General features: G+C 40.6%; 1 protein-coding gene and 1 long non-coding RNA gene across 7 annotated transcripts in view; one reads left to right on the top strand and one right to left on the bottom strand.

Annotated features, from left to right (window-relative positions):
* Window positions 1-14,653, top strand: part of SGCE (sarcoglycan epsilon) — a 76,265-nt gene that overhangs the window by 55,143 nt on the left and 6,469 nt on the right. For 3 of the 6 annotated variants that reach the window (XM_075315673.1, XM_075315674.1, XM_075315668.1), the window contains 4 exons: window positions 597-808; window positions 7,492-7,518; window positions 10,273-10,461; window positions 12,352-12,395. In XM_075315673.1, the coding sequence (XP_075171788.1) occupies window positions 597-808; window positions 7,492-7,518; window positions 10,273-10,461; window positions 12,352-12,395 (472 nt within the window). The remainder of the gene's footprint in view (window positions 1-596; window positions 809-7,491; window positions 7,519-10,272; window positions 10,462-12,351; window positions 12,396-14,653) is intronic. The other 3 variants (XM_075315670.1, XM_075315672.1, XM_075315671.1) reach the window with 3 other exon arrangements.
* LOC142243600 (uncharacterized) overlaps window positions 7,050-14,653 on the bottom strand; it is a 47,181-nt gene continuing 39,577 nt past the window's right edge. Inside the window, exons 2-3 of the long non-coding RNA XR_012724385.1 lie at window positions 7,571-7,741; window positions 7,050-7,487 (exon numbers count right to left, since the gene is read on the bottom strand). This is a non-coding gene — a long non-coding RNA (uncharacterized LOC142243600). The remainder of the gene's footprint in view (window positions 7,488-7,570; window positions 7,742-14,653) is intronic.

Below are 14,653 nucleotides of genomic sequence, written 5' to 3'. Positions count from 1 at the left end.
CCAATGTGGTGGCATGCAGAGCCCAACTCGCGAAAACTGTGTCACTGTCCAAATATTTCTGGACCTAACTGTAAATCTGTTTTCAGTGATTTTCCCATTACTGAGATCAGTTACTGCCGATAAGATTCTATGGGAGGGTGAGGAGCTAGAGGCGGAGACAAACATTCTGCTGCAAGTTCTCCTAAAACAACAGTTACAGTATAAAGTACAGATACTGTAAAAGTGACCATAATACTAATGTGGATTGATACAAGAAGGAAAGGGGTATCAATAATACAATTTTAAAGGGAAACCATCATTTTAATTTATATTTCATAAATGAATAGTGCCAATGAAAATAAGAAACTTTGTAATATGCTTTATTAGAGAAATCTGCTTCTTTCTCCTCCTGGACTGAGTCTTTCATCTAAAAATAATGGTAACATCTGTTTTCAGTGATCTTCCCATTACGGAGATCAGTTGCTGCCGATAAGATTCTATGGAGAAGGGAGGGGGAGGAGCTAGAGGCGGAGACAAACATTCTGCTTCAAGTTCTCCTAAAACGTCAGTTACAGTTTAAATTAATTTAAATTTAAAAATCGTTTTATTTCTTCCAGGTGGATAAAACGAAGCAAGTGGTGATCACTCAGGAAGTTGTGCGGGGGGAAGGGATCCTTGCTGATGCAGGGGAGTACAGACCTCCATCCGAAACGCTGAAGGCCAGAGACTATTACGCGGACTTCCTCATCACTCTGGCAGTGCCCTCTGCCGTAGCTGTGGTGCTGTTTGCCATTCTGGCTTACATCATGTGCTGTCGGAGGGAAGGAATGTGAGTGCCCCACTTTTATCTACACACATTACATGCATTATGTGGATATATTGTATTGGATATTTTTTTTGGTAAATATTTAGTTATTTTTGAATCTTCTTTTCGTTTTTGTGTCTTTTTAATATCGGAGAGACAGTGTTATGGATAAGAAGATACCCAAAATAACAGTATTCAAAATGGATTGGTCATATGATTATAGACTATATTTGGGCAATGGTTTATCATAAGGGTCATATATTAATGAAAGGACCCAAATACGTGAAATGAATTGTCGTGGTCTCTGCTCGGCACTGGATGAAGACCTACCGGTTTTACTTGCCGTCCCAGTTGGCTGCTTTACCATATATTGATTACTTGGTGTTACGGCTGGTGGCTGCCGCATACGATGGGTGGCAGTGCTCCATCTCATGTTGTGTACAATTATTGAGCCTTAATAATGACTGGATATGAGAAATATTCTACTTCAAGAAAGTTTTTAGGGAAAAATAAACTTATGGGGGTGGAGGCACATACACCGATCAGTCGTAACATTAAAGCCACTGTGAATAATATCCGGTATCTGACGACAATAGAACCTATCGATGACAGATATTTTACGCATCAAGTAAATGGTAGGGTCTTGAAGTTGATGTTTTGAAAGCAGAAAAGATGGGAAATTAATCTGAATGATGATAATTGGGTCCAAATTATGAGGTCTTGACAATTGAGTCAAAGTATCAGGCTCACCAAGTGGCAGATCCTCTAAGGCTAAGGTCCGGATAAATGATGGATCGTCCAAGGTTAAGGTCTGAATAAGTTATGGATCCTCCAAGGTTAAGGTCCGAATAAGTGATGGATCCTCCAAGGTTAAGGTCTGGATAAGTGATAGATCCTCTAAGGCTAAGGTCCAGATAAGTGGTGGATCCTCTAAGGCTAAGGTCCAGATAAGTGGTGGATCCTCTAAGGCTAAGGTCCAGATAAGTGGTGTATCCTCTAAGGCTAAGGTCCGGATAAGTGGTGAATCCTCTAAGGCTAAGGTCCGGATAAGTGGTGAATCCTCTAAGGCTAAGGTCCGGATAAGTGAGGGATCCTCTAAGGCTAAGGTCCGGATAAGTGAGGGATCCTCTAAGGCTAAGGTCCGGATAAGTGATGGATCCTCTAAGGTCAAGGTCCGGATAAGTGATAGATCATCTAAGGTTAAGGTCCGGATAAGTAATGGATCCTCTAAGGCTAAGGTCCGGATACGTGATGGATCCTCTAAGGTTAAGGTCCGGATAAGTGATGGATCCTCTAAGGCTAAGATCCAGATGGGTACACAAATACCGGGCATTGCGTTGATGAACAAGCAGGTAGGCACAAGGGCAATGAGGTCTTGGCACGCACAGGAATGTCAGGAGCAGCAGAAAGGATGAAGTGGAATCCATCAGCGATGAATGCAACACAAAACACAAACAGCATAGATGGTGAAGATAAAACCAAAGATAGGACTAGAGTCTCAATCCCAAGACACAGGTGTCTGTTTAAATGGACTTCAAATAGGTCTTAGGAGATCATGTAATTGATTCACCCGACGTGGAGCCCAGCTGATGGCAGCAGACCCAGGGGAAGAAAGCGGAGTCCGGAATACCAAGGATAGGTGTATAACACACAGCATCTCCAAAATGGCAAATCTTGTGGGATGTTATTAGGGTTCAGTGGTTAACACCTACTGTACCTTATATGACCCAATGAAGGTAAACCAGTGACTAGGTTATACTTACTGTATGTTTGCTAAGGGAAGGCTACGTATAATCATAATGGGACTGTGGAGAATCACATTGTACATCATGTGGATGGTCGGGGGAGTGCATCACTTACCTGGGGAAGAGAGGGCACCAGGGAAAGAAGCCAAGCTGGCGGATGGAGTGTGATGGGGCAATGTCCTGCTGGGAGCCTGGATGTAACACCTACCTAACATTGTACAGACCAAGGATCCCCGTCATGGCAGTGGGATCCTAATGACAGTGCCCTTTCTCAGCAATATAATACCAATAAAAGGCCAAAAGTGTGTAGGAACATGACCAAGAGATGAAGGTGATAACTTGTCCTCAAATTCCCTAATTCTCTGTGGGATGCGCTGAAAAAATAAAGTCCTATCGATGGAACATGGACCTCGCACCTCGAAACGTGTGGGTAATAAAGGATCTATATTGACCCCAAGTTCCACAAAGGTCCTGTGGAGTCCATGAAGTTTTGGTGTCACTGACCAACACGGTATTATGCGCATGGCCTTAATGTTATGGCTGATCGGTGTTGACTACAATGAGATGAATCTTGGTCTGGATGGTCGGTCTGGATGGTCGGTCATTCCTCCTGGTCAGGGCTGGGCTAAGGTATAAGCGTGAATGTCACCTTCTTTGGATAATAACGGTCTTGTTTCAGAATATTTGTCCCATATGCAATTTGTCACGGTGACGGATACCCAATATTCATCAAAACTGCTACTGGACTTAGTACTAGGCATTTGTCAGCAATATAGCCAACCGACTACTGACATATAGTAGTCTTATGAAAACGTTCACACAACATCATACTGACATACAATGGTGATATAATACCGCAACACAGAGCTCTTATAATACCTCTATTCATTGTCTATATGATGCCACCAGAAATTAGGCACACAATATAGTCATACTGTACATTGCATTACTGTATGCACAAAAACGTGCTGTATGATGCTCAAATAATACCGTAATACACTGCCGACATAACATTATAAATACCTCCAATTAGATCATCGTCTCATCTGCGTTATGTGGAATTTTTACTAAAAATATAAAAGTTAGAAAAATGCAATTAATTGGGCAATTTTAAAGGACTACACAACCGGCCATAAATGGTCCAGATGAAAAATCCAATCTGGGGCAAGCCAAAGTAGTGAATTTTGCAGATCCGACCTCCATTGTATACAACGGTCCACAGACAATCCAGGGTCTCTTTTATATGGTAGTATTTATAACACTATCATCTACAATTAAAGGGTAGGTCCCAATTTTAACCACCTTTACCTTAATGAGTCTACAATGAGAAGAAAAAAAATAATTAATTGATAATAATTAATTAAACTTGGCAAATAGTCTTCTACCGATTTGTGTATTCAGCTCAAGGCGTACAGCCATGTATAGAAAAGAGTGACCCTTGGTAACAAGATCAGACTAAACAAAGTTTATTTAATGGGGGCCACAACTTGTGACCCCAGAGTAACTGGAAGAAGTTTGTATGATTGGGCATGTTGGCAGGGCACATGTCCGATCATCGCTCCATCCAAAGTTTTCCTAATTGCTGTCTTGAGGCTGGAGACGAAGGTATCCACAATTCTTTAAAACAGTGGGAATCCCACCAATCAGGCTCCTATTTGTTTCCTATCTAGATTCACACTGGAATGACCCTTTAAGTCTGTAACTATGGAGACACATAGGACTATAGTGGTACTGTATACACCAAACGGTATGATATTCTGAACCAAGACTATATACAAAGTTGTTTGTTTTTTCTGTAAGATGTATTGAAATAATTAGATAAAAGTTTGTTGCAAAAGTGGACATACCCTTTAAGTCACATGATCACAGACAGAAACGTCAGATTTATATGCGCTACTTCGACATTATATTATATGTGTGATTATCTGATCTTTATTTTGCTGGAGGTTTGGCACTATGTTTCTGTAAAAGGTGAACGGTAAAATGGACTGATAATAACAGATGTTCTTAAAGGGACAGGCAGTTTGCATTAGCTTTAATGGAGTGGTAAAAAGCAGCAAGTAACGGCGACACGACCATCTGCTGAGCATCCTGCCTCCATTACGTCATGCAGTTTGTTTCCACCCTTTGTGTTCTTTAACCGTCATAAACCTCTTTGTCCACAGCATTTGCATTACGTTTTTCCATTCTCATCCGCCATTTTTAATAGTATTTTGCCATTTAGTTCCTTAATCATATTTGCGATCCAGAGTGGCCTACTCTCTTCTGAAAATGAAAAGCCTTCCATGTATAGATGGAAAAAGTGGTGAAATATAAAAAAAAGGGGGGCGGGTAAATAAAAAAAAAAAAAATTGTTCTATTGAAAAAACTTCTATTGTTTTGTGTATACAGCTCCTATGCAAATCTATGCATTTCCTCGGTAACAGACTACAAGCAAACCCTGCTGCAGTCTTATGTTACTATCTGAAACATAAGTGGACATTAATTGGGGCGTATTTAAGTTAAAAAAAAAAAATGTAATCTGTAGGAGCATTATTAAAAGTTGTCCATTAAAGATGTAAGAGACAGTAAATGATTCACAAGTAAAAGAAGAAGTGTCCAGTATTTACGGCTTTATTATTCCTGCAGTATTTATTTGTTTGTTTTTATTAAATCCGCCATACGGTTCCAGAGATATGGGCCTTTTATGTTCTGCATTATTCCTAGGGGGTGTGGCTCACAAGATCCTCAGGGGAATGTCTTTAAGTTGTGAGCCACGCCCCTTTAGTAAAGACCATAAATACCCGTTCTAAATAAAACGGTCCATATCTCTGGAACCGTGTGACGGATTTAAAAAAGAAAAACAATGTCTCGCTCAGGAGAGCGGCAGGAATAAAATAAGAGCAAAACCCACTCACTTTAAACATGGGGACAAATCCTATGTAATCCTATGTAATGCACCATCAATAAAAGTATTTTATTCATTAGAATCAGATACAAGTATTAAGGGGGGGTTTCCTTTTAAGAAGGGTGGGGCACTTCTCTAATGAATGGGGCACAGCTGCAGTTTTGGCACAGCTGCTGAAGAGACCGGCAGCTTTGCCTAGATAAGCAAATAACTTGCCAAAAAGTTTATAAAATGTCAAATAACACAAAAACCTGATTTTTCCGATGACCACTATATGGGGCAGTGGTGCCGCCATTCGAGCCAGCTCTGATTGCATCAGTTTAACCTCTTAAATGCCATGACAGCTGCATTTAAAATGTTTCCGACGGCCATCAGCACCTCACGTGGCACCATGTTAGAAGTTTATGAATCCCGGGCTTAATTCCACAATACACTGCCAGACAACAATATTGCGGTATATTGTATAGGCGATTTAAAGGAGTAATAAATACTTAAATGGACATTGAAAAAATATTAAAAACACTCCCAAAATATAGAATTCCTAATAATAATAATATTAATAATAATAATAATAATAATAATAATAATTATTAATAATAATAAAATATTCAGTTATATAGCGCTATTAATTCCACAGCGCTTTACATACATCACCCTCCCTTTTTTCTCCAAAAGTAAATAGCGATATCTAAAAGTAAACACGATCTTTGATTTTGCTGCGTTCGTAATTGTCCGAACTAATAAAATATAAAAAATATTTATCCAATAAATTGAACTTCGAAATGGCACAAAAAATATCAAAATCGCAAGAAAATGTTTTTCATTAGTTGCAATTTTACGCCTTAAAAACAATGTCTAAAATTGCTTTATTTCCCCCATTTTCTTTTGGTACATTTATGGAAAAATGATCGGTGCCAGTTATGGCTCTTGGAAAAAAAAAATGACCTAGTCCGTAAAGGGTTAATATATCTTATAGCCAACAAAGCTCCATTTCTCTCATATTTTTTTTGGCTATCTGCAGTCGCCACTAGAGGGAGCTTACGAGTTTAGCACATACTGACTTAGTATGCAGTAAGCTCTGATGCTCCCTCTAGTGGTCACTACATGCAGCCAGAAATATCTCATTTACAAAATGTCTAGGAGGAGAATTTGGAGATAATGCATTAGAAAAAAATGGCTTTTTGACCACTACAAATTTATATTAGGATATACCATATAGTATAGATGAATTAATCAATTTACAGGACCTGGTCCTGTCAATGTTTGTGGTCACAGGACTCTTATTCTCCCCTGCATGATGTCATCATTGCTGCGTGAGGCACATATGATGTCATGCAGGGCCTACTAAACAGAAGAGGAGATGGGGACGCCGGTAGGTAGGAGGTGGTCCTCAGGGAGCTCCCATCCAACAGCCACTAACTACTGACATGGCCTCTGTAATAGGACCCTGCAAATTTAGAGAGCATCTGCTGATTAGTGAGCATACCCTAGCTTTGGGCCCCTGGTGAGAGAAAGGGCCCAGCCTGGGTTGGCTTTATCTTTTAAGGTTCTTTCCTACAAGCCAATAATTTGCCGAATGAACATTAATGGGAACGCTTGGACCCAATCCAAAACTGATCTATGGATCGTTCACGCAGTGTAATGATCATCATTGAGGATGACAATGATTGTATTCGGTCCCCATATAGTTTGTCCCGGCCCATAAGAAAGGGTCATGGTCAATCGTTATGGGATGACACCTTAACAAGCTTTAATTTTAGTGGGTGCAGTGCAAGGAACCCTACTATGAAAGCAAACGGGTGGTGGAAACTCAACCCAAAGACTCAGGATGGGCGTCTAAGGGGCAAGGACTAAGTCCTCCCGGTGCGGAGCTGTAGGTCCCCCTTTGGATCACACGTGGAGAACCATCTCTTCCATCACAATAAACACTGCTGTAGGTGACTGTTTGCCTTCGCAGTCCTTACAACAGTATCTGTTGGCTCATATAGTCCCATCATTGTCCCATCGTAGACTTAAGACGTGCTCCGAATATCAATGCTATAATTTAATTTCATTCATTTTGTTTTCGTTTCTAGGGAAAAGAGAAACATGCAAACACCAGAGTAAGTGTCTTCTCTATGTCTCCTCGTTGTCATATATAATACCGCTCCTCACCGTAGCTTGTCACGCCTCACCCACGTGCTCCATGCTTCTCATCCACATCCAGTCATCTCTTTATTTTTGGTGAACGCTGCTTGTAGGTTATGTAGGTCCTATAGGTGTTTGGTGGAGTAGAAATGTCTATGTGTGTAAATTGTGAAAACGGTGCATTCCTTTAGATGGGACCTAGGAAAAAAAGACAAAGAAAACCCTCAGAAAATGTAGGAATAATAAATATTTTTTATGTTTTTTGATACATTTTAAGATTGTTTCCTTTGTAATTTGTAAATATTGTGTTTCTGTGATACATTTATATTTTTTTCCCTCTTGTTCTAATGGACTTCCGTTTATACCTTGTCTGCTACCTCCAATCTCCTGGGGTGTTATGTTATTATGAAACCTCTCACCACCTCTCCAGACCAGTATAAAGAAGCTATAGCTGGCATTAATGGAATTGTTCAGCCAGCATATATAGGAGGGGAGCGAATGTGATTGGCTCCCTCAAAGTATGTGATCAAAGAAACTAACAAGTAGCCCAGAAGGCATTACCTCTTGCTTGCCTGCCTATGAAGTGCAAATTTGTGGGTTGACCTTAGGCTTTCCCTAACCTCAGGGTTACCGCTAAAGATGAAGATGCCTGAGTCTTGTGCCTGGCTATTCTCCTAACCAGAGTTAAACTGTTCCGCCCTCCCCTCCAGGGAAGGAAGGGGCAGGAGTGAGATGGCAACACAGATAAAGACAGACAGGGATAAAAACAAAACTCGGACACACTGCAAACTCATAGGAACAAATAATAAGAAACTGAGCAGAAAAGCAAGAGCAGGAAGGCAACAACAAAAGAACAACAAGGGTTTACACCACAAATGCTCACAGCAATAATGCACAAAAATCACCAGTAAGTCTGGATCACTCCAGACCCGTATAGACTAGCTATAACAGGCATTAATGTAATTGTCCAGCCAGCATATATAGGAGGGGAGCGAATGTGGTTGGCTCCCTCACAGTATGTGATCAAGGAAACTAACAAGTAGCCCAGCAGGGATTACCTCTTGCTCACCTGCCTAAGAACTGCAAATTTGGTGGTCGACCTTCGGCTTTCCCTAACCTCAGGGTTACCCCTAATGGAATAGATGCCTGAGTCTTGTGCCTAGCTATTTTCCTAACCAGAGTTAAACTGTCCCCTCCAGGGAATAAAGGGGCAGAAGTGTGATGGCAAGACATAAAAAGACAGACATGGAAAAAACAGAACTCAGACCCACTGCAAAATCATAGGAACAAACAGTAAGAAACTAAGGGAAAAGCAAGAGCAGAAAGGTAGTAAAAAAAGACAACAAGGGTTAATACTGTGATAAAAAATATTTTATTATCTCAGGGGTTAATACTACAACTACTCATAGCAATAAAGTACTACAACCGCTAATAAGTCTGGATCACAACAGACCAGACCAGTATAGAATAACTATAGCTGGCATTAATGGAATTGCACAGCCAGCAAATATAGGAGGGGAGCAAATGTGACTAGTTCCCTCACAGCATGTGATCAAAGAGACTAACAAGCAGCCCAGCAGGGATTACCTCCTGCTGGCCTGCCTATGAACTGCAAATTTGTGGGTTGACCTTAGGCTATCCTTAACCTCAGGGTTACCCCTAATGGTGGAGATGTCTCCTTCCTGGTCCTGCTCTTGACCAGCCCTGATCTTAATTCTCCTCCCCCAGGGGAGGCAGGGACAGGAGTGTCATTTTACCCACAGAAATAGACAAACAGGGAAACCAAAACTTTGTCACACAGCACGCGCTCACAGAGGTATAAGACAATAACAAATTAGGAGGAAAACAAGAGCAAGGTGGAAAAAACAAGACGACAGGTAAACTCCACAACAACACCAAGCACAGGCTGCTCTCTCTCCAGCAAAAGTGGGACACCACAGAACACAGATTAACACAGAAAAAAACTGTAGTTGGCATGGGTGGAAGATCTCCTCCAACTTAAGTATGAGAGGAGCAGATGTGATTGGCTTCCTTACAACATGTGATCTCAGAAGCCTAACAAGCAGGCTAGCAGAGATTAACTCTTGCTAGCCTGTCTATGACTGAGCATACAGTTGGTTGATGCCCAAGTTTGCCTGTGTATATCAGAGAAACCATTGGGTGTAGTGTCAGAATCTGCAATGTGAACAGTGTCTGATGCCGACATGATAGCCCATGAGTTTTGTGTAAAACTCTGTGACAGTTGCCTTCTTCGTGACCCTCAACCAATTGAAAGATGAATAATCTTATTTGGTACATCATATGTGATCATCCATGTCCAAAAAAACTCTCATTGTATGGAAGGTTTATTTATACACTGATCAGTTCCTATATTTTAACCGAACGTAGTTCTATTGAGTGGCATGCAATATCACACACAACCTGTAGACTGCAAAGTGGCGCTGTTTTTGGATTAAATCGTCGTAAATATTCCTGTATGTATCTATGTATTAGGAGAATTACTATTATTCTTTTATTGGTTCTGCGTGGGCGGTGCTTGGATAAAGACGCATTGATAGGCTCTACATCAAGGTTTTTTCTAAACCAATCGTAGAAAGGGACACAATGTTTACCTTAAACTGTGAAATGATGGATTATCACACAAAGGAATCTTCTCGTTAATATTGTATAGAGATACTCATAGTTTTATCAACGCATTTTAGATTATTTTTATGTTTTTTTTAATGCAGCATCCAACTTGTTCACCACAGCGCCATCCAGAAATCCACAAAAGAGCTCCGGGACATGTCTAAACACAGAGAAATTGCCTGGCCTTTGTCTACACTTCCGGTTTTCCATCCGGTCACAGGGGAAATGGTTCCCCCTCTGCATGCAGACACGTACGATAACACCAACATGCCCCTGATGCAGACGCAACAGTGAGTATCTTGAAAAAGTGAAATCTGTATAATATCTACATGTTCCTGATGTAAAATGCAAATTATAAATGTTGCATAACAGTGTTATTCAAGCTTTATGCGTTTGTTTTGAAAAAATTCCTATTCTTCTTTTCTATTTGTTCCGCGGGGGTGGTGCTTATGGTAGATAAGGATGCAATTATATACTCTACATTGAGGTTTTATTTAAAGTCAACCTAATGACATGGGAATTTAGTATTTCATGTGCACTACCGACTGGTATTTATGGTGGCTTATTATAACAATGGATTTAAAAATGATAGAGCACCTAATTTTGAAGGATAGATATTATTTAGTTCCTCATGGGCGGAGCTTAGATAAAGATGCATTGAAGTACACTAGATTTAGGTGTCTTTTTGAAGTCTATTGATCTGGTGGTCCAGTGACCAATAAATCCTAGTTGTCCCAGGGTAGAGAACTAAGTTGTTAATGACCTAATGGTATAGGAATTTTGGTGTTTCTTTTGTGCAGTGCCAACTAGTATGAATAGTACACGAGTATAAGAATGGATTTCACAAATGAATGAGCATTGAATATTTTATTCAAGGGACATCACTTAGTTCCTCGTGGGCGGTGTTTGCACAAGGAGGGTGCATTGAGATACTCTAGGTGTTTTTAAAGTCTAGTGATCTGGTGGTATAGTGGTCAATAAATCCTGGTGGTCCAGGGGCAGAGAACAAAATGCTTAATGGCCTGATGGTAAAGGCATTTGGTATTTTTTAGTGTAGTGCCAACTAATATGTATTGTGCGAAGTACAAAGCTCACCAGCTCCCATAGATTGGCTGTGAAGAGGAAGGTAAGAGCTCTTGCTTGGCTTGAGATGCAAACAAAGGCATCTAGTCATTTCAATATAAAACTTCACCAATTTATTAGTACAACTTAAAGCTTCCAGGTACATAAAAATATTACATTGAGGCAATACCGACGCATTTGTCACGTTTGTGTCACATGTGACACAGTCTTGTGGTTTCTGGCCATAGAAGGTCACAGCATTTGGCTGCGCAGAATGCTGCCTGACTTTCCATTGTTCCTGCTGTCAGTATTCGTTGGTATTGGTTGCTTTCTTGCTGGATTCATCTCTCCCTCTTTTGGACCCATCAGGAGCTCAACTTCCACCCAGCTGTTGTCAGTATTCCCTTCCTTCCTTTGGACTTGTGCTGGTGATATTTTCCAGTTCCTTTTAGCCTTGGTTGCAAGCAGGTGGCTTGTACTCCTCTGTGGTATTGTTGCTGAAAACTCTGCTGAACTTCTACCTGAGTCATCTAACGATAAGTAATTCATGTATTTCCCCGTGTATCCCCCTTGTGTCTTCTATAGCTTATATATAGTTTAGTTGGGTTGACAAAGATCTTATCCCACCCATTCCCTATTTAGGGCCTAGCTCTAGGGATACCTAGGGTCAGGTATCCGGCTTGGCGCACAGGTGCGCAACCTATCTAGGGTGGTGAGGGACCCCAGGGACCAGCGGTAGGTTTGGTCAGGGGTCCCCATCTTCACTCTTCCTAGACACAGGTGTCCCTTTTCCTTTCGCTTGGTACTTCCCCGTACCTAGCGTGACAGCGTTTCAGACATAAAAATGTCCTAACTCATGGTTCTATGTCCGAAACGCGTTGGCTTTTGCCTTGATGCAATATGTTTAATGTACCTGGAACCTTTTTAAGCTGTACTAATGGCTAGAAACCTTCGTTTGCTTATTATGTATAGTGACTGAAAATAAAAATGGATTAAATAAATGTATAAGCTTTGGATATTTTACTCAAGGGAGGATATATGCGTATGACTAGCCAAAAATATTTTCAACACCTTCCTATGACTTACCCAATCATTTTCATTCATTCTTTCTTTTCTAGGACTTTACCGCATCAGACTCAGATACCTCAACAGCAAAATGCAGGTGAGTGGAGACAATTTTGGGACATTGGGTACCTGCAAATATGGCACATCTGGTAATACTGAACAGTATGCAGCCTGCCGGTTGGCTACCGGATGATTGCCGAAGGTCTGGCTTCAGTAGACCATCATAGATCTATACAATGCAACTAGATGGCATTGTACAGATTTACTGATCCTCTCACAAATGGATAGATTCAACACATCATCACCATATGATAGCAAAGTTCATGACAAATTGCAATTCACATCACAACCACTAGGTGGCCTCATAGACACATATAGCATAAGCGTTTCCCAGCAGAGCATCACCGAATATGTTGTTTGTTTTTTTCTTTTTTAAAAGCCGGTAATTTTGGGATATACCAAGACAAAAGTATAGGATGGCCACTTCTATAATAAAACATGCTGGGTTTTTAAAATAAAAGCTGACCTTATCATGTATGGACAGGCTATGACCACCATTATTTATTATCTCTCTGCTTTGGCTTTTAGAGGGGTTACTGCCTTGGGGTCTGTGTGACCTTGTCAAACTGTCAAGGGAGGAATTTGGGTGAAGACTGCTAATGGAGTCTTCGTTTGGGATATGCAGAGACGGTGCCGTATTAGCTATATACCAGTGCCGATATATCAATGTATCAGACAATGAATACATAAGACATGTTCTCTCTTTCAGCCAGCGTCATTCACTGAACTTGTGTATTCCAAGACACCCAATTATACAATCTGCATTTCTAACCTTGAAGCTAGAACAAGGGAGGAAGGAGTATTCAATTCCTTATTTTCTCCCAGCATATCTTTGTTCGTTAAAACATTCTTTCTGTGTAAACATTACTGAAAAGACTTTTGCTCATTATTTGAAAACTTCCATTATTTGTACATCTGTTCACTTATCCTTGGTAACCCCTTCATGACTATACAACTTTTATAAATCTGTGCAATTGCTACATAGACAGATAATTATGCTACTACATCTACATTTTGATTATTTACATACACAGATATTTTTATTACGTTTAAACAAACATACTACAGCTCAGACTACCTTCACAACCTAATAGGCAAGAAAAGACCCTCTCAGCCAAAGGAGACACAGGTAATAATAAAATTACATTGGGATCTATCAGCTAAGCAAACCCTTTATACTTGTCTGTCCACCCTTATCTTCTCTTGAATTTGATGAAGGACTCTCAATTTCTTATGATACAAACTCAATACAATATCCCGACAACCTAGCAAAATTCTCGAAAGGCTGCAAAGCACATAACAACCACTAGGTGGCCTCCTATAAACACCATACAGTATATCAAAAGACCAGCCAGTCTAAGAATGAGACAAGTGTGAACAGGTTGTCACCCTGTGGTGTCCGGCTGCAGAAGGTTGCTGTCACGGGTGTGTCACGGTTGACAGACAACCAGATTGCAGACGGTTGCTGCATTAGGTTGCACTAACTGCTCCTTAATTTTCCACCCTTTCCTCTGTGGTGTGATTGGACTTTTGTGTGTCTTCTCTGTTAGGGGTTACTCTTTCCCCTTTAGGACCCTGCGGAGATCTTTTCCTTTGAGCAGCTAATCATTATCTATCGGTGTCTTTATATACCTGCATTTCCCCTTCGTATTTTGCTGGTGATAGAGTTAGTTTTCTATATAGTCCTGATTACAAGCAGTCAGCTTGTACTCATCTGGAGAATGGTTGTTGTATGTTGCTGTTCCCCTCCATAAGTAATCTTGGAGATAAGTTGTTTATTTGCTTTCACCTGTTTGGTATCCTTGTGTCTTCTTTAGGACTTACTGTGGGTTGACTAGTGCTCATCCCACCTGTTCATTACCTAGGTACAAATTGCTCCTTGAGTTTCCATCCTTTCCTCTGTGGTGTGATTGGAGTTTTGTGTGTCTCCTCTGATAGGGTTTACTCTTTCTTCTTTAGGACCCTGCCAAGATCTTTTCCTTTCAGCTTCTAATCATTATCCATCTGTGTCTTTACATACCTGCATTTCCCCTTCGTATGTTGCTGGTGATAGAGTTAGGTTTCTATACTTTCCTGATTGCAAGCAGTCGGCTAGTAATCATCTTGAGAATGGTTGTTGTATTTTGCTGTTCCTCTCCCTACATCATATTGGATATAAGTTGTTTGTTTTTCTTTCCCCGGTTTGTTTTCCCTGTGTGTTCTTTAAGTCTTAGTGGGGTTGACTAGTGCTCATTCCGCCTGGTCATTACCTAGGCAAAAACTGCTCCTTGATTTTCCATCCTTTCCCCTGTGGTG

Source organism: Anomaloglossus baeobatrachus, chromosome 6, assembly GCF_048569485.1.
Source record: "Anomaloglossus baeobatrachus isolate aAnoBae1 chromosome 6, aAnoBae1.hap1, whole genome shotgun sequence".
In the NCBI taxonomy this organism is placed as follows: Eukaryota; Metazoa; Chordata; class Amphibia; order Anura; family Aromobatidae; genus Anomaloglossus; species Anomaloglossus baeobatrachus.
This window is presented reverse-complemented; position numbering and strand designations above follow the sequence as displayed.